The 18,675-nt window shown below is 48.2% G+C and overlaps 1 protein-coding gene across 4 annotated transcripts in view; it reads left to right on the top strand.

Moving 5' to 3' along the window:
- Positions 1-18,675, top strand: part of SEC23IP (SEC23 interacting protein) — a 55,256-nt gene that overhangs the window by 32,354 nt on the left and 4,227 nt on the right. For 2 of the 4 annotated variants that reach the window (XR_016221914.1, XM_089314231.1), the window contains exons 13-18: positions 407-604; positions 7,742-7,897; positions 8,270-8,372; positions 11,853-12,038; positions 12,688-12,850; positions 13,626-13,727. Coding sequence is in view for 2 of the 4 variants with exons in the window: in XM_089314231.1 (XP_089170357.1) it covers positions 407-604; positions 7,742-7,897; positions 8,270-8,372; positions 11,853-12,038; positions 12,688-12,850; positions 13,626-13,707 (888 nt within the window). In the remaining 2 variants the exon portion in view is untranslated. Of the gene's footprint in view, positions 1-406; positions 605-7,741; positions 7,898-8,269; positions 8,373-11,852; positions 12,039-12,494; positions 12,851-13,625; positions 13,728-18,675 lie in introns of all 4 variants that reach the window. The other 2 variants (XR_016221916.1, XM_008270608.5) reach the window with 2 other exon arrangements.

Here is an 18,675-nt window from a genome sequence, read left to right as displayed (position 1 = left end):
TCTTCCTTTGCCGTTGGTTCACCCTCCAATGGCCGCCGCGGCCGGCGCGCTGCGGCCGGCGCACCGCGCTGATCCGATGGCAGGAGCCAGGAGCCAGGTGCTTTTCCTGGTCTCCCATGGGGTGCAGGGCCCAAGCACCTGGGCCATCCTCCACTGCACTCCCTGGCCACAGCAGAGGGCTGGCCTGGAAGAGGGGCAACCGGGACAGAACCCGGCGCCCCGACCGGGACTAGAACCCGGTGTGCCGGCGCCGCTAGGCGGAGGATTAGCCTAGTGAGCCGCGGCGCCGGCCCACAATGCTTTCTTATGTCTGAGAAGTTACTCATCATTCCTTAGCGTGGGGAGAGCACGTGTGGTGACGAGTGAGAACTGAACTTTCCCTGAGGTGGTGTCGTGGTGTTCACAGGAACAGAGACGAGCTGCACCAGAACAGAAGGTGGTGGCGGCTGCTTCAGCCAGAGGACAAGAGGAAAGCGCTCAGAAGACTAAAGATGCGGCTCCTGTCCCCTCGGAATGTCACGAGGCCAAGAGGAAGCTTGCAGTTGGAGCTTGCGTTTCCTCCGTGCGAGTTGACTATGAGTCTTTTGAGGTTGGCACAGGTCAGGTGAGTTTCCATGTTGGCCAGGGTACCTGTTTTCTCTAGGAATTGTACATCTTTGTCATTGAGTTGGCTTTCACTTCTTCAGATACTTAACAGTTATTTAGAGGTGTGTGTGGGGAAAAATAATTTTCTTTTAGTAAAACTTTTATGCTTCTTTCATAATGTTCCATTGGGGGATTAAACATGTGTAGAGTTATGTCTGTTAACTTTTGAACTTGTTTTTGTTTCAGTTTTTCCACCACTCATAATTTTATGAGTTTAGTTTCAGCCACTAAACCAGAAGTGATATAGCTAGAAAATTATATTGAGTATGTGCTTTAATTTCTTTCTCTTCTTTGTCTCTTTTTAAAGATTTATTTTATTTATTTGAAACAGTTACAGAGAGAGGCAGAGACAGAGAGGTTTTCCATCCACTGGTTCACTCCCCAAATGGCCACAATGGCTGGAGCTAAGCCGATCCGAAGCCAGGAGCCAGGAGCTTCTTCTGGTCTCCCGTGTGGGTGCAGGGGCCCAAGGACTTGAGCCATCTTCTACTGCTTTCTCAGGCCATAGCAGAAGGCTGGATAGGAAGTAGAGCAGCCGGGTCTTGAACCAGTGCCCACATGGGATGCCGGCACTGCAGGTTGGGGCTTTAAACTGCAGTGCCACAGTACTGGCCCCCTGCACTTTAATTTCTGTGAGAGAAACATGTTGGATTCATTCAACTTCAGTTTTCAAGTCCTCACAGTTCTTGCCCTGGGAAAAAGTTCTTAGAAAAGCTTTCCAAGTAGTTGACAGTGCAGCATTTAATATTTTTAATACACTTGTATCTCAGTGCTTAGATGTATCCAAATGTTTTTAGATGGTGACACGTTGAGAATACTTTCAGTTTGTGTGTGTAACACCATCACCATGTGTCAGCTCCTAATGACTTCTAAAAAGGCACAGAAGGGGCCTGGATGTTTTATAGAGCCTGTGCAAACTTGCAAGCCCATTCAAGAAGGGGAGAGACAGACAGAGAGATCTTCTGTGTGCTGATTCACTCCCCAGATGGCTGCAACAGCCAACGCTGAAGCCCATTCATTCTTTTTTTTTTTTTTTTTTTTTTTGACAGGCAGAGTGGACAGTGAGAGAGAGAGACAGAGAGAAAGGTCTTCCTTTGCCGTTGGTTCACCCTCCAATTGCTGCCGCAGCCAGCGCACCGCGCTGATCCGATGGCAGGAGCCAGGTGCTTCTCCTGGTCTCCCATGGGGTGCAGGGCCCAAGCACTTGGGCCATCCTCCACTGCACTCCCTGGCCATAGCAGAGAGCTGGCCTGGAAGAGGGGCAACCGGGACAGAATCTGGCGCCCTGACAGGGACTAGAACCCGGTGTGCCTTCGCCACAAGGCGGAGGATTAGCCTAGTGAGCTGCGGCACCGGCCCCCATTCATTCTTAGTGATGGCATTTTTAAAATGTCTCTTTTTTCAAACATGAGCAAACATGAGCAGACTCTGGTGGATAGAGGGCAGGGTGAGAGTATGAAAGGGACTGTGCCCAGGACGCTGTGTGCACACCTCTGACGGGGCGGTGGCCTCTCCATTAAAGCAGGGTCACGGCTGTTGCTAGCTCCAGGCTCATCTCTGTACAGCATTATGACCACGGAGGAAAAGGAACGTGCCCTGTTAGGGCCAGGTAGGAATATTCTGAGGAATTTCACTTGCCCTGGTTTGAGTCCATTCTGGACCAGTTGTTCCGGCCTGGGGAATGGAGCACACAGGTTGATTGACTCCAGCCCAGGTCGCCTGTCACCTCCAGGTGGGTGGGCCAGGCAGGCAGGGCCTGTTACGCAGAGGGTCATTGAGCAGTCCAAGCAGTAGCTGCAGTGTGCATCATGTGTTACTGAGAAACCAAGAAATAGAGATCAGCAAAAGAAGATTTAAAGAAAAAAACATCTGTTGCCATCTCCTTAGCCAGAACTAGCGGCCTTTAACTATTTGAGCGGGGCCTCTTGGACTTTGAGTGAGGTGTGTTTACACGTGTATTTTATTAAAAACAGGAACAATATGAAATATATATACCGTTCTACTGTTCTGCTTTCAGGCTGTCAGTGTATTTTGGATATATTCCCACATCAGTGACTGTTCGTCTGCAGCATCATTTTTTGGTGATGGCTTGTTTCCTGGTTTGGAAAGATAATGTTGTATTCTGTCATTCCCTTCTTAATGGCTCTGCTAGGTTCCTAGGGTGGCCATGACAGCAGTTCCAAACCCTGGTGGCCTGGAATAATGGGAATTTATTGTCTCACAATTCTGAAGGAGGAAGTCTGAGATCAAAGTATTGTTAGTTAATAGGGCCATTCTCCCCTGGAAACCTGTAGGGGGATTTGTCCTTGTTCTTCCCAGCTTGGCGGGGGTGGGGTGGGGGGTGTCCTGCTGGCCGGCATTGCAGCCCTTTCTAGAGATGCAGCGCTCTGCTCTGTTTTCATGTCGCGTCCTCCCTGTCTCTTCACGTCAGCTTCCCTCTGCATGGCTGGCTGTGTCCAAATTCCTCCTTTTTGTAACAGTACCATTCATACCAGGTGAGAGCCATCTAATGACTTTATTATTTTTTTTCAAGGCTTATTTTGTTTATTTGAAAGGCAGAATGAGAGTGAGAGATTGATCTTCCATTCACTGGTTCAGTCCCAAATGGCTTCAATGGCCAGGTCTGGGCCAGGCCAAAGCCAGGAGCCTGAAACTCCATCTGGATCTCCCACATGGGTGGCAGGGGCCCAAGCATTTGAGCCATCACCACTGCTTTCCCAGGCACATTAGCAGGGAGCTGGATCAGAAGCAGAGCTCCAATTTGGGATGTTGCTTCAGTTTGGTATACAGGCATCGTAGGAGGTGACTTAACCCACTGTGTGATAACGCTAGTCCCTGATAACTGCATTTTAGCTTGATTAGCCATTGAAAGTCCCTGTTTTCACATAAAGTCACATTCTGAAGTGCTGGGGGTTAGGCCTTCAGCTATTATTGACGGGATACATTCAACTCATAACATTGAGCATGCAGGCAGTTTCCATTTGTCTTTCCTGATGATTGTGAAAATCAGCTTTCTGTGTACATTGTTTATTATTTCTATCAGTTAATTGCTAGAAGTACTATCACTGGGCCAAAGGATAAACTCATGAAAATCTGGTAACTACTGCTTACCGAAGAGAAAATGGTGTCACTTGGTATTTCTTTAACCATATGAGATATTTTCTCATATGGTATTGTTCCCTTGTGATGGGCTAGTTTCACCTATTTTTCTGTTAGATTTCTTTTTTCTTTACTGATATTAAAAACTCTTTATATTGGCCGGCGCCGCGGCTCACTAGGCTAATCCTCCGCCTAGCGGCGCCGGCACACCGGGTTCTAGTCCCGGTCGGGGCGCCGGATTCTGTCCCGGTTGCCCCTCTTCCAGGCCAGCCCTCTGCTGTGGCCAGGGAGTGCAGTGGAGGATGGCCCAGGTGCTTGGGCCCTGCACCCCATGGGAGACCAGGAAAAGCACCTGGCTCCTGGCTCCTGCCATCGGATCAGCGCGGTGCGCCGGCCGCAGCGCGCCGGCCGCGGCGGCCATTGGAGGGTGAACCAACGGCAAAGGAAGACCTTTCTCTCTGTCTCTCTCTCTCACTGTCCACTCTGCCTGTCAAAAAAAAAAAAAAAAAAAAAAAAAAAAAAACAAAAAACTCTTTATATTGTTGGGCACCAAAAAATATGTTGTGCCCAGATCGTTAGATCCCCGCAGAGACCCCCAGAGAGTCGATCTCACCAAACTGCAAAAGCAAGGTTTATTCAGGAGTACAAGCCGCGACAGGGGCCCCGTCCAACCAGCCGGCACAGCGGAGGAAGGAGTGAGGCCCCGGTCTTTGTTTGGGAGAGTTTTTAAAGGAAAAAAGGCAACATCAGCAGGAAAAAAAAGTTACATGCAGCACGGAAGCTTTGGGTACAGGGAGTTACAACGGGTCTTACAGCTCGGGAGCTCTGGGCACAGGGAGTTACTTTGTTTAGCAATCTCTTCTGTGCTGTCCTTGGTCTACCAAGCTAGCTGTCCCTGGTAAGCTTTGATATCTCCGGAATGCCTGAATGCCTGCTTTTACAAGGACCCGGGTCTGCTATGGGAAACGGAGGCTGCTTTTTTAATTGTTTTAAAATGGAGTCACTTTGGCTCTTCAATATATTAATGCTGTTAACAGCTTGTCATATATATATATATATATATATATATATATATATATTTTAAAGATTCATTTTATTTATTTGAAAGACAGAGTGACAGAGAGAGGTCTTCCATCCACTGGTTCACTCCACAGATGGCCACAACAGCTGGAGCTTCTGAAGCCAGGAGCCAGGAGCTTCTTCCAGGTCTCCCATGTGGGTGCAGGGGCCCAAGCACTTGGGCCATCTTCTACTGCTTTCCCAGGCCATAACAGAGAGCTGGATCGAAAGAGGTGTTGCCATATGGGACGCTGGCACTGTAGGCTAGGGCGTTAACCCACTGCACCACAGCGCTGGTCCCTTGGCATATGTTTTTTAAGTAATTTTTTTTTAAATTTGTTTATGTGAAAGGCAGAGTTACAGAGAGGGGACAAAGAGAGAGATCATCTATCCTCTAGTTCATTTTCCAAATGGCCACAACATCCAGGCTGAAGCAAGAAACCTGGATCTCTGGATCTCCCATGTGGGTACAGGGGCCCAAAGCACCTGGGCCATTTACACTGCTTTCCCAGATGCATTAGTAGGGAGCTGGATCGGAAGTGGAGCAACCAGGACTCAAACTGGTACTCACATGGATGCTGGTCTTGGAAGCAGCAACTTAACCTGCCACACCACAATACCAGCCCCTTGTTATTTTTCTTTTAAGTTTCCTTTCATTTTGTGTTTTTCTTTTTCCTCCTTCCCTTCTTTTTTTTTTATTTTTTATTTTTTTTTATTTTTGACAGGCAGAGTGGACAGTGAGAGAGAGAGAGACAGAGAGAAAGGTCTTCCATTGCCGTTGGTTCACCCTCCAATGGCCGCCACGGCCGGCGCGCTGCGGCCGGCGCACCGCGCTGATCCGATGGCAGGAGCCAGGAGCCAGGTGCTTTTCCTGGTCTCCCATGGGGTGCAGCCTCCTTCCCTTCTTACCTCCCTTTTTTTCTCTCACTTTTTTTTTTTTTTTTTTTTTTTTTGACAGGCAGAGTGGACAGTGAGAGAGAGAGACAGAGAGAAAGGTCTTCCTTTGCCGTTGGTTCACCCTCCAATGGCCGCTGCGGCTGGCGCACCGCGCTGATCCGATGGCAGGAGCCAGGTGCTTCTCCTGGTCTCCCATGGGGTGCAGGGCCCAAGGACTTGGGCCATCCTCCACTGCACTCCCTGGCCATAGCAGAGAGCTGGCCTGGAAGAGGGGCAACCGGGACAGAATCCGGCGCCCCGACCGGGACTAGAACCCGGTGTGCCGGCGCTGCAAGGCGGAGGATTAGCCTAGTGAGCCGCAGTGCTGGCCTCTTTCTCTCATAACTCTTCTTTACTTCTTGGATTTGCGTATATAAGGGCCAGCTAGGGATGGGAACTCTAGACCTTGTTAGAAGTGCAACAGTGTAATACAAAGAGCGTTGGATTTGGAATTCCAAGTCCTCGATGTGATTGGATGTAATCCCTCCTTTTGTCACCCTCTGGCTGTGTGTTCTGGGCTAAGCCTGTCACACATCTGAGCATCACTGGCTGCGTCTGAGAGGTGGGTGTGGTGGTTCTTGCCTTCCCTCCCTCTTTCAGTGGGTTGCACTGTGCCATGTAGTGTTCTTTACTTTCAGGATACTGAAATGCAAGGATGCACTTCCTGCCACTGAGACACAAATGAGCCAGCTCTGTAAACCACAGAGTGCTTATGCGGATGCCAATGCTTAGGAGAGACTGTGCGCAAGCCACTCCAAGCAGGGGCTCCTTGGGGACAAATATTTTTTCTAATGGAAAGAAACTTGCCATAACTAGAGAGCGTGGTAGTTACAATAGAAGTAACATTCACCGTGGTGGTTAAACACCTGAATCCCATATTGGAGTGTCTGCCTTCAAATTCTGACTCCAATATGACTCCAGCTTCCTGCTGATGTGCACCCTAGGAGACAGCAGGTCTTGACTCGAGTAGTTGAGGCTCTGCCCCCCAAGTGGTTTCTGCCCGGCCTAGCCCTGGCTGTGGTGGGCATTTGGAGTCGACCAATGCAATGGTGTAAGAGCTCTGTCCCTGTGTCTTCCAGATAAAGTGAAAATACATGATTTAAAAAAATTTTTTTTAGAGTAGTGATGTTTGTTGAATGCTTAAGATGTGCCAAGCCAGGGCTGGTATTGTGGTGCAGCAGGTTGAGCCACCATTATGGCATTGGCATCCCATATGAGCACCGGTTTGAGTCCCAGCTGCTCTGCTCCCAGTTCAGCTTCCTGCTAATGTGCCTGGGAAAGCAGTGGAAGATTTGGGCCCCTGCCACCCATGTGGGAGACCTGGATAGAGTTCCAGGCTCCTGATTTTGGTCTGGCCCAAAACTTTTGGCTGCTGAGGCCATTTAGGGAATGAGCCAGCAGATAGAAAGTAACCCCCCAACCCGGCCCCGTCTCTCTGACTTTCCCTCTCTCTGTAACTATGCCTTTCAAATAAATAAATACATCTTTAAAAAAATGCCAAGCCCTGTGCTAAGCACTTTATAAATATTATGCTTCCTATATACTGTGCACATGTAGTTAATGCTTGACAGCAGGTGAAAGAATAGCCCAAAGATTTAAGGAGAAAACTTTTAGTCTCCCTGAGCAACAGCTGTCCATGGGAGGCATCCTCTGCTGTGGCCTGGGAAAGTGGTGGAGCCTTGGGCCCTGCACCCGCGTGGGAGACCTGGAGGAGGCTCCTGGCTCCTGGCTTCGGATCGGCAAAGCTCCAGCCGTTGTGGCCAGCTGGGGAGTAAACCAACAGATGGAAGACCTCTCTCTCTCTCTCTCTCTCTCTCTCTCTCTCTCTCTCTCTCTCTTTCTGCCTCTCCTCTCTCTTTGTAACTCTTTCAAATAAATAAATCTTTTTTTTTTTTGTTTTAAAAGTGAGTGTGGGTCCAAGAACTCTGAAAAACTCAAAAAAATTGTGTATTATGTGACTTTGGAATGGCTGCCTTTTATTCTTGTTTGATTTTTTTTCTAGGTTTCTGTTGTTTATAACTCATTAGACTTTGAGCCAGAGATTTTCTTTGCCTTGGGATCTCCAATTGGTATGTTTCTCACTGTTCGAGGAGTGGATAGGATAGATGAGAATTACCGGCTTCCTACTTGTAAAGGATTCTTCAATATTTATCATCCGGTGAGTGTGTTGGGTTTACTTTCTATTATGAGGAAGATGAAGAACTTGTCTTTTTTTAATCCTAATAAATTCTCAGATTCTTATTTTGTTGGAATTAATATTGATCTTGATTTTGTAAGGCTCAGTTTTCTGTCCTAAGTGATACAATCTAATACTTTCCAATAAAATTTTCTATCAAAAAGCCTTTGTTGAATGAAATAATTCTATTGCTTTGCCTGTAATTTTACCCACACACTTGAAAATCTTATATGAAATGGCCAGTATTTGATGTGGAAAAAAATCAATTTGCCAGTTACCCATTTTCTTACCCAACTAAGGCATATAGCTAAAATTAAAACAACTCTTCATAAATTTCCAATTCTTCTATTATAGCTTGATCCAGTGGCATATAGGCTAGAACCTATGATTGTTCCAGATTTGGACCTCAAAGCAGTTCTCATTCCACATCATAAAGGCAGAAAAAGACTTCATTTAGGTAAAAAGCAAATACTATGAAAACTTGTTTTCTTTTTCATTTTGTGATCTGTAATGAATTATGAAAATTTTAGCATTAGGTCCTTTCTATCAGAACTAATGTTATTTAAGTGCCTATGTTCAGGATTTTTTTTTTTTTTTAATTTATTTTTTTGAAAGGTAAAGTGAGAGAGAGGCAGACACACAGAGACAACTTCCATGCATTGGTTTGCTTTCCGATGTCTGCAGCAGCCAGGGCCGGGGCAGGCAGAAGCCAGGAGCCAGGAGCTCCATCCTGCTCCTCCCACATGGGTGTCAGGGACCTAGACACTTGGGCCGTCTTCCACTGCCTTTGCAGGTGCATTAGCAGGAAGCTGGATCAGAAGCAGAGTAGCTGGGACTCCCAGCTGGCACTCTTACATGGAATCCGTGCTGTGCTACAATGCTGGCGCCTGTCAGAACCTTTTAAACTATGGATTTGGAAAGCTGTAAAACAGTTACTAATGCATTCCCTCTCTTTGATGGCATTCTAATTGTTGAGGTATTTAGGAATGGAAGAAGTTGGTAATAAGATGCATAGTTAGATTTTGATAGAGTTTGATTATAATTTTTGGAATTCGGAAGAAGAATAACATTAAACTAATGACCATACCATCAAGAACTAGATGTGATATTGTCTAAGTCAAGTGAGCTATTATTTCCTTGCCAACCAAATTTTTCTTATAAAAATTCATTAAATATAATGTATTGATATTGATAATTCCAAGTAGGTTTTGATCTTCCTTCCTTCCTTTTTTTTTTTTTTTTTTTGAGATTTATCTATCTGAAAGGAAAGACAGAGTGAGATTTTCCATCTGCTGGTTCACTCCACTCCACAAATGGCTCAACAGCTGGTGTTGGGCCAGGCTGAGGCCAGGAAAGAGCCTGGAACTCCCTCTGGGTCTCCCACTTGGGTGGCAGGGGTCCAAGTACTTGGGCCATCTCCCACTGCTTTCCCAGGTGCTTTGGCAGGGCCTAGAAGTAGAGCAGCTGGGACTCGAACCAGTCGCAGCCATATGGGACTCTGGCATCAAAGGTGGCAGCTTACCACAAGGTGCCACTATGCCACCCCTAGATTTTTCTTTAGCTTGTTGTCTGTGTATATTATTTATTCCTTGGTTTAAAAGAGGGGGTAGAAGGGATGGGAGGGTAGAGAAGAACAAGTGGTCATGTCCTCTTGTTTAAAAGTGTGTTTTGCCAACATCATGTTTTTCTTTTTTTTTTTTTTCTAATTTTTTTTTTTTGACAGGCAGAGTGGATAGTGAGAGAGAGAGACAGCGAGAAAGGTCTTCCTTTGCCGTTGGTTCACCCTCCAATGGCCGCCGCGGCCGCGCTGATCCGATGGCAGGAGCCAGGAGCCAGGTGCTTTTCCTGGTCTCCCATGGGGTGCAGGGCCCAAGCACCTGGGCCATCCTCCACTGCACTCCCTGGCCACAGCAGAGAGCTGGCCTGGAAGAGGGGCAACCGGGACAGAATCCGGCGCCCCGACCGGGACTAGAACCCGGTGTGCCGGCGCCGCTAGGCGGAGGATTAGCCTAGTGAGCCGCGGCGCCGGCCGCCAACATCATGTTTTTTAAAAATGTTTAACTGGCCGGCGCCGCGGCTCACTAGGCTAATCCTCCGCCTGCGGCGCCGGCACACCAGGTTCTAGTCCCGGTCGGGGCACCGGATTCTGTCCCGGTTGCCCCTCTTCCAGGCCAGCTCTCTGCTGTGGCCAGGGAGTGCAGTGGAGGATGGCCCAGGTGCTTGGGCCCTGCACCCCATGGGAGACCAGGAGAAGCACCTGGCTCCTGCCATCGGATCAGCGCGGTGCGCCAGCAGCAGCGCGCCAGCCGCGGCGGCCATTGGAGAGTGAACCAACGGCAAAGGAAGACCTCTCTCTCTCTCTCTCTCACTGTCTACTCTGCCTGTCAAAAAATAAAATAAAAAAAGAAAAAAAAATAAAAATGTTTAACTATTTGAAAGTTGAGAAATTTCACAACTCAGATGTTGAATCAACTATTATTAGATAAGAACAGAGAAAATGAAGGGGCAGGAATTTCTCATTTCTAAATTAGAAGTTTAAATTGTGGTTATATCAGAATTTTAAATTTTCAAAACCATTTTCCTGTTACAGTTTAGAAAAAGTGAGTTTTAATCTTGTGGGCCAGTTTTTAACTTAAAGAAGCATGTGAATGTGCTTATTTTGATGGTATTTGACCTAATGTGTTTTGGAAAGAAGAAATTTAGCAGTTTTGACTGGATGAAGTTTAGACATAATAAAGAAATGACAGGTGGTGAGAATTGTGGCACAGATGGTTCAGCTGCTGCTTGGGAAGCTCACATCCCATATCAGTCCTGGTTCAGGTCCTGGCTACTCTGCTTCTGATCCAGCTTCCTGCTAATGTGGACCCTGGGAAAAAGCAGATGATGGCCAAGTACTTGAGTCCCTGACATCCATGTAGGAGACCTGGATTGAGTTCTGGTCTCCTGGTTTCAGCCAGGCTCAGCTCCAGCTGTTGTGGGCATTTGGAGAGTGTACCAGCCAATGGAAGGTCTCTGTCTCTGTCTCTGTCACTCTACGTTTCAATTAAAAAATTGTGGCTGGCTCTGTGGCATAGTTGGTTAAGTCTCTTCCTGTGGCACTGGCATCCCATATGGGTGCTGGTTTGAGTCCTGGCTGCTCCACTTCCAGTCCAGCTCCCTGCTAATGCACCTGGAAAAGCAGTGGAAGATGACCCAAGTGCTTGGGTCCCTGCACCCCTGTGGGAGACCCAGAAGAAGCTCCTGGCTCCTTGCTTTGGATTGGCCCAGCTCCGGTCATTGTGGCCATTTGGGGAGTGAACCAGTGGATGGAAGACCACTCTCTGTCTCTCCCTCTCTCTGTCTGTAACTCTGCCTCTCAAGTAAATAAATGAATCTTAAAAAATATGGCAGAGTAAGATTTCTCACAGTGTTTTGGCATGTTGAGATTTCTTGGCTGAGACACCTCCTATATCCGACATTTCTGAGAGGAAGAGGTTGACAGCTGCGTGATCTCAGCTGTGTGTGAAATTGAAAAATGTGGAGCTCACAGAGTTCGGAGTAGGACAGTGGTTACAGACGGTGGGGGAGAGGCAGTGGGAAGGACAGGGAAAGGTTGGTTGGCGGGGGGACCTGAGTTTAGGGGGAGAAGTTCTGTTGTCATATCGCAAGTGGGTGATGATGGATAGTGATGACGTACTCTGTGCTTCAGCAAAGCTAGGAGAAACGACCGGGAATGTTTTTGCCACAAAGAAGTGATGGATGTTTTAGGGTGTGGATCTGCTCACCCTGACTTGACAATGTGTACCTATATCACAGCGTCACATGGAAATCCCATAAATATGGGGTTTGAGAATGAAGGGGGAAGAGGTCCTCTGCTATCTGGGAAATGTTAACTTGCTTTTTGTAATGCAGAATTTTACCCAGTGTCTAACTTGGCATGTCATCTTGCTCTCTTTAGAGTTGAAAGAAAGTCTCTCTCGTATGGGATCTGATTTGAAGCAGGGTTTTATTAGCTCTTTGAAAAGCGCGTGGCAGACATTAAATGAGTTTGCCCGTGCTCATACCTCTTCAACTCAGTTGCAAGAAGAATTGGAGAAGGTAGCCAATCAAATCAAAGAAGAAGAAGAAAAGCAAGTGGTTGAAGGTAAATTTGCCATTTGAGGCGTTTTCCAGTACAGAGATGACTATGAGCGTAACACTTAGAATTGATTGTATGAGACTTGTCGTTCCAGCCTTTGAATTGTAGAGACTCCTGTGATGGGCAGTCTGTCATGGGAGACTGTACTGTCAGATGCATTACTCTAACATCCATGTCATCCTTCTACATAGATCTTTTTATCTGATAATTACTGAACTTTTTATTGTGTACTTTTTAAATTTTGTTGAGATTGTTAAGGCCAGAGTTGAGCCACGTGTGTCTAGGCCTTTCAGACACTTCCTCTGAGAAGTTCCCTTCCTGGTGCTGGTGCTTAGTTGTATCCTTATACGCTTCATACGCAGTATCTGGTCATTGTGCCGTGATGTTTTTGACTTGTTCAGATTCTAACTCTATTTCCTTTCTTTCTGCAATGCTCTCTCACCCCTTCACAACTTCTGCCAGCTGTTGGCTTTTTCTCCTCTCAGGGGTAACCAGCCCTCTTCCCCTGGCTCTTTGGAGGAATGGGGAGTGAGCCTGTAGCTCCCCAGTTACTACGTGTGTCAAGCAGTGTTCACACTGAGCCCAGAAAGTCAGCTAAAGTCAAAGGATAATGATTAAGTGATTGACTTTGATATTGAAATGGTTTAAATTCTAGCAGAAAAGATTGTTGAAAGTCCAGATTTTTCCAAGGATGAAGACTACTTAGGAAAAGTTGGAATGTTAAATGGAGGCCGCCGGATTGATTATGTTCTTCAGGAAAAGCCAATAGAGAGTTTTAATGAATATCTTTTCGCTCTTCAGAGTCACTTATGCTATTGGTAAGTGTTCCTCACCTACATAACATTGTGGTGGCCTTTACCTGCCAGCACAAACTGCCGTTGAACTGAGATTCTTTTGCTGATAGTGCATTTATTGTGGAATATTAATTTGAGCTCCTTTCGTCATCCACAAGATGGCAGTATGTCACCTGCCTTTGACCAAAGACCCTTGGTATTTGGACACTGATTTTGTAGGGATGCCTTTCACCATAGGACTTTAAAAAGCCATTCCTTTTTAATTTTTTTCCCCTTTTTTAAAGATTTATTTATTTGGAAGGCAGAGATAGGGAGAGACAGAGATCTTCCATCTGCCTGTCCACTCCCCTAAATGGCCACAAGGCCCAAGGCTTGCAGGAGCTTCTTCTGGGTCTTCCACGTGGGTGCACAGGCCCGAGCCTTTGGGCCGTCCTCCGCTGCTTTCCCAGGCGCATTAGCAGGGAGCCGGATCCGAAGTGGAGCAGCCCAGACGTGAACCAGTGCCCAAGAGGGATGCTGGTGCTAAAGGAACTGCCTAACCCTCTGTGCCACAACTCCAGTCCTTTAGTGGGTGATAGGGGTGTCATCAAGGAGACTTAGAACAGAACTGACTGGCGTCCGTTCAGTTTTGAGGACAGCTCACTGGGGCACTGCTGTTTGCCCTTCTTAGGCAGAGTCGAATAGAACGGTGGTTGCTCCCTGCCCACACCCCTGCACCACCAGCGTGTGGAGAGACTGATTTCTGCTGATTGTCTGTTAAATACACGTGCGTTTTGTTTTCTTTCTTTTTGTTTTAAAGGGAATCTGAAGATACTGCCCTGTTATTACTCAAGGAAATTTACCGAACAATGAATGTTAGTCCAGAGCAGCCCCAGCATTGACCTGCCTTCAACTTTACTGTGTGAGTTCATTGTGTGTGAAGTTTTTAATGTGTGTATTCTGGAGTCTTTTTTTTTTTTTTTTTTTTAATTTATTTATTTGAAAGGCAGAGTTGGGGAGAGGTAGGGAGAGAGAATCTTCTATCCGCTGGTTCACTCCCCAAATGGCTGCAACAGTGCAGGCTGGCCAGGCTGAAGCCTGAAGCCGCGTACTCTCTCCGGGTCTCCTACCTGGGAGGCAGGGCCCAAGCCTTTGAGCCTTCTTCCACTGCTTTCCCAGGAGCATTAACAGGGAGCTGGATCAGAAGTGGAGCAACTGGGACTCGAACCAGTGCTCCTGTGGGCTGCTGGTGTTGCAGGTGATGGCTTAACCCCATGTGCCATGTCACTGGCCCCATTCTGAGGTCTTTTGTATGGAGGTATTGTTTATTGTGATTTTTTTTTGTTCTTTTCTGATTTCTTGGAGTTTTTTGTTTATATTTTAAAACTTCCAAGACATGAAGGAAGGGAATTGGTTGGCAGCATACATTTCTGACTTGTTCTGATCTTTCTAAATCTGCATAGAATTTGAGGTTTTGTTTTGCTTTTAGTTTCTTTTTAAAAAAGATTACCAGGAGTGCAGTTAGGTTTGGCCATAGGTTACAGAACCCAGTTCACAGTGCCTTAAATGAAGGGAGGTTGACGTTTCTTCTTTAAGCAGCGGGAAGGGCTGGCTCCTCTGTTGAAGGGTGACACCCCGCGCCCGGACTGCTCCCATGGTTCAGTGGCTGAATAAGGAGAGGGGAGGCAGCGTCAGTCGTGTCCATCCCTTTTCACTGGGCAGCGGACGCATGTTCAGACACTCGTTGGTGCCCGATAACTGGGCCAGGTCTGGTGCTCCATGCCTTCCCCCTCAGTCTGTGTAAAGGAGCGAGAGTCGGCGTCGGCAGCTTTCTCGGTCTCTGGCGGGAAGGCGTAGAGGAGCGGTAGCATCTGGCCATGTTCCCTACCCGAGCTCTCCGAGATGCCAGTGCCTGCCTGGTTTTCCTCACTCGATTACGCCTTATTTTAAAAAATGGAAAGTGTGTGTTTAAAGGACTAGAAACCATCAAGCCTTTGACAGAGTGTGGTGCGAAGTGCTGAGCTCGCCGTAGCCGAGGTAAGAGTGTTCTAGCACATTTTGGCTTCTAGTGGTAAACAATAAGTGGTGATCCCCTCAGCCTTTCAGTAGGGCGACCGGAGAGAAATTTTCTGTGCGTATCCAAGCAAACATGCTTGTGTTCCAAACAAAGGGGCCTCATTCAGTGTATTGTTGGGCAGCTTGGTGTTTCCAGTCGGCCAGACAGCTTGCACAGCGTTCCTTGCCGCTCTCTGTCATGCTGTGACGGCCATGTTTGCCCTATTGTCCGGCTCTATCCCGTCCCACCTTTGTTAGCCAGCCTCCTGCAGGACACTTAGCTCCTTTTCAGGTAATCAGAATCTATTGTCTTGTCAGTTCTCTCCATTTCTGATATTAGAAAATGGGGGTACTTCCAACAGCTCATGGAAAATGGGTATTGTGAGAAAACCATGCCTAGATCTCAAATTTTTTTGCACTAAAACACTTATTTTTAATCCCATTTTTTCATGAGCTTTTTGAAGAATGCTTATGTTACGATAAACTTGAGTATAATGTCAAAAGATAGCACAGTCCAGATTTTCAGTTATAGAATAGTCGTTCGGTTGGTCAGTAAATGCTCTGTGCCAAGCACCTGTGTTCTTGCTGGGGCTAAGTGGTGAGCTAGACCGCACGCTCATCTTCTCTGGGGAGGAGAGCAGCAGCAGGCCTGTACGCACCACGTCGGTCAGTCAGTTTCCAGTATCGAACGGTTCTGTGGAGATCAAGCAGCAAGACGTGGTCGAACGTGACTGGCGTGGCCTCCAGGGAGGGCCCTGCCGCCCTGCTGACACTGCCGTTGAAATCTGAGTTGGGTGGGAAGGAGGCGGACATGCACAGATGTGAGGGCGGAATGGTCTAAGCGGAAGGGAGAGCGGCTACAGAGGTTGAGCCACGGGACCAGACGTGCAGGCGGTGTCGCTGCAGGGCTGTGTGAAGGGAGCCGGGAGCCGGGAGCTGGCTGGTCAGAGTGGAAGGCGGGCCTGGTTCCAGGGGTCAGGAAGACGTGGAAACTGAGGAGGAGGCTGGGCACGTGGCGCTTTCTAGTTAGCTGGCTTGGGTGCTGGGTGCAGGGTAAACCGTAGAGGAACAAGGATCAAACTGGGATCTGTTCTGGAGGAAGAGCTGTCCCTGACTTACTGCCGAAGCCGTTGCAGGGTGCGAGGGAGAGGTGTGAAGAGTGAGGCTTGGCTCCTGGACGCGAGCAGCAGTGTGGATGGCGGAGCAGCTGTTTTAGGGGGGGTGAGGGAGAGGGAGTCAGTAGTTGATGACGCTGTTGGAAACTCGGGGAAGCCCAGGACTAAGATAACTTAGAATCACTGGCATATTCTTGGAATACGTTGGAAGCCCCAGACCTGGTGAGCTCACTGGGTGGCAGGAGGAGCCGGTGAAGTAGACAGCAGTCCGGGGACCTTTGATCTCGGGGAGTGGAGGCAGGTTGCTGCAGGCTGTTTAACCAGGTCAGACACTTCTGGGAGGTGCAGGAAGAGGAGGGCTAAGAATGGGAGGACGGCACCACGGCTCACTAGGCTAATCCTCCGCCTTGCGGTGCCAGCACACCGGGTTCTAGTACCGGTCGGGGAGCCGGATTCTGTACCGGTTGCCCCTCTTCCAGGCCAGCTCTCTGCTGTGGCCAGGGAGTGCAGTGGAGGATGGCCCAGGTGCTTGGGCCCTGCACCCCATGGGAGACCAGGATAAGTACCTGGCTCCTGCCATCAGATCAGTGCGGTGCGCTGGCCGCAGTGCGCCGGCCGCGGCGGCCATTGGAGGGTGAACCAACGGCAAAGGAAGACCTTTCTCTCTGTTTCTCTCTCTCTCCTGTCCTCTCTGCCTGTCAAAAAAAAAAAAAAAAAGAATGGGTCACTGGGGGCTGGTGTTGTGGTGCTGGCTGGTTCCAATCCTAGTTGCTCCTCTTCTGATCCAGCTCCCTGCTGATGCACCTGGGAAGGCAGTGGAAGATGGCCCAAGTGCTTCGGCCCCTGCCATCCATATGGGAGACCTGGATGGAGCTGCAGGATCATGACTTCAGCCTGGACCAACTCTGGCTGTTGCAGCCATTTGGGAAGTGAACCAGCAGATGAAAGATCTCTCTCTCTCTGTCTCTCTGTAACTGCCTATTTTTACTTTTTTAAATTTGAAAGGCAGAGTTACTGAAACAAAGAGATCACCTACAACCTTACCAAGAAAAATATTAGAAATTAATCCTTCTAAGCTTTTACAGCCTTTTTTTTTCCACTTAAGAATATATTGTATTATTTTCCCGTATAAGCTTACAACTGATATGTGTGTGAGCAGAGGTGTGTGTTCATACTTTAAAAAGAAATTGAGTGAATTACTAATTTATTTGAAAGGTATGGTTACAGAGTGAGTGAGAAAGAAGAGGGAGAGAGAGGTATCTTCCAGATCCTGGTTCACTCTTCAGATGGTTGCAACGGCTGGTTCTGGTCCAGGCTGAAGCTAGGAGCTCGGAACTCCATCCAGGTCTCCCATGTGTGTGGCAGATGTCCTGACACCTGGGCCATTTCCTGCTGTCTTCCCAGGCACACGTTAGCAGGGAGCTGGATCGGAAGCAGAGCAACCAGGACTCCAACCAATGCTCTACATGGGAAGCCAGTGCTGAGGCAGTGGCTTAGCCCACTGTGCCACAACGCCAGCCCATGTGTATTTATAAATTTTGTTTGTTTTTCTCAGTGGATCATATATATACTTGATACTGCTTTTAAAAGTGACAAAAGAGAAGGATCAACTTTCTATACTGCGTCCCCAGTTTCCCTGCATAGGAGCAACCAACCTTGCAGGCTTTGTTAAATCCTCTAGAGGGGCCAGCCCTGTGTCCCGTGGCGGGTAGATCCTCTGCCTGCAGTGCCAGCATCCCAGATGAGCCTGGCTGCTCCACTTGCTCCTGTGCTGGCAGGAGCCGCCCTGGGACCCCTTAGCCACCTGTGCTTTCCCTTTGTGCTTTGTGTGTCTGGGCTGTGCCTGGGGCTTCACAAATAAACCTGTGTGTGGCAGCTGCCAAAAAAAAAAAAACCCAGATGGCCAAAGTCCTTGGGCTCCTGCACCTGTGTGGGAGACCTGGAAGAAGCTCCTGGCTTCAGATCAGCCCAGCTCCAGCTGTTGCTGCTGTTTGGGGCCTGAACCAGTGGATGGAGGACCTCTCTCTGCCTCTGCCTCTCTGTAACTCCGCCTTTCAAATAAATAAATAAATCTTAAAAAAAAATTATCCAGACATCTGCCACCACTTGCACACATGTAAGTTTTTCCTCTGGAAAAAGACAAGGGTCAGGCATTTGGCTGTGTGATTAAGACATCAGTTAAGCCAGCACCGTGGCTCAATAGGCTAATCCTCTGCCTTGTGGCGTGGCACACTGGGTTCTAGTCCCGGTTGGGGCGCCGGATTCTGTCCCAGTTGCCCCTCTTCCAGGCCAGCTCTCTGCTGTAGCCAGGGAGTGCAGTGGAGGATGGCCTAAGTGTTTGGGCCCTGCACCCCATGGGAGACCAGGAAAAGCACCTGGCTCCTGCCATCGGATTAGCGCGATGCGCTGGCTGCAGCGCGCTGGCCGTGGCGGCCATCGGAGGGTGAACCAACGGCAAAAGGAAGACCTTTCTCTCTCTCTCTCTCTCTCTCACTGTCCACTCTGCCTGTCAAAAAAAATAAAAAATAAAAAAAAATAAAAATAAAGACATCGGTTAAGATACCCTCCTCCCATATTGGAGTGCCTTCAAGCTCCGACCCTGCTCCTCATTCCAGCTTCTGGCTAACCTGTGCCCTGGGAGGTGCCAGGTGCTGGCTCGAGTGGTTGGGTCCCTGCCGCCACCCATGTGAGAGACCTGGC

This window comes from Oryctolagus cuniculus, chromosome 15, assembly GCF_051225735.1.
Source record: "Oryctolagus cuniculus isolate XC-2025 breed Fujian yellow rabbit chromosome 15, ASM5122573v1, whole genome shotgun sequence".
NCBI classification, from domain to species: Eukaryota; Metazoa; Chordata; class Mammalia; order Lagomorpha; family Leporidae; genus Oryctolagus; species Oryctolagus cuniculus.
Note: the sequence above shows the minus strand (reverse complement) of the source record. Positions and strands in the feature narration are given on the sequence as shown.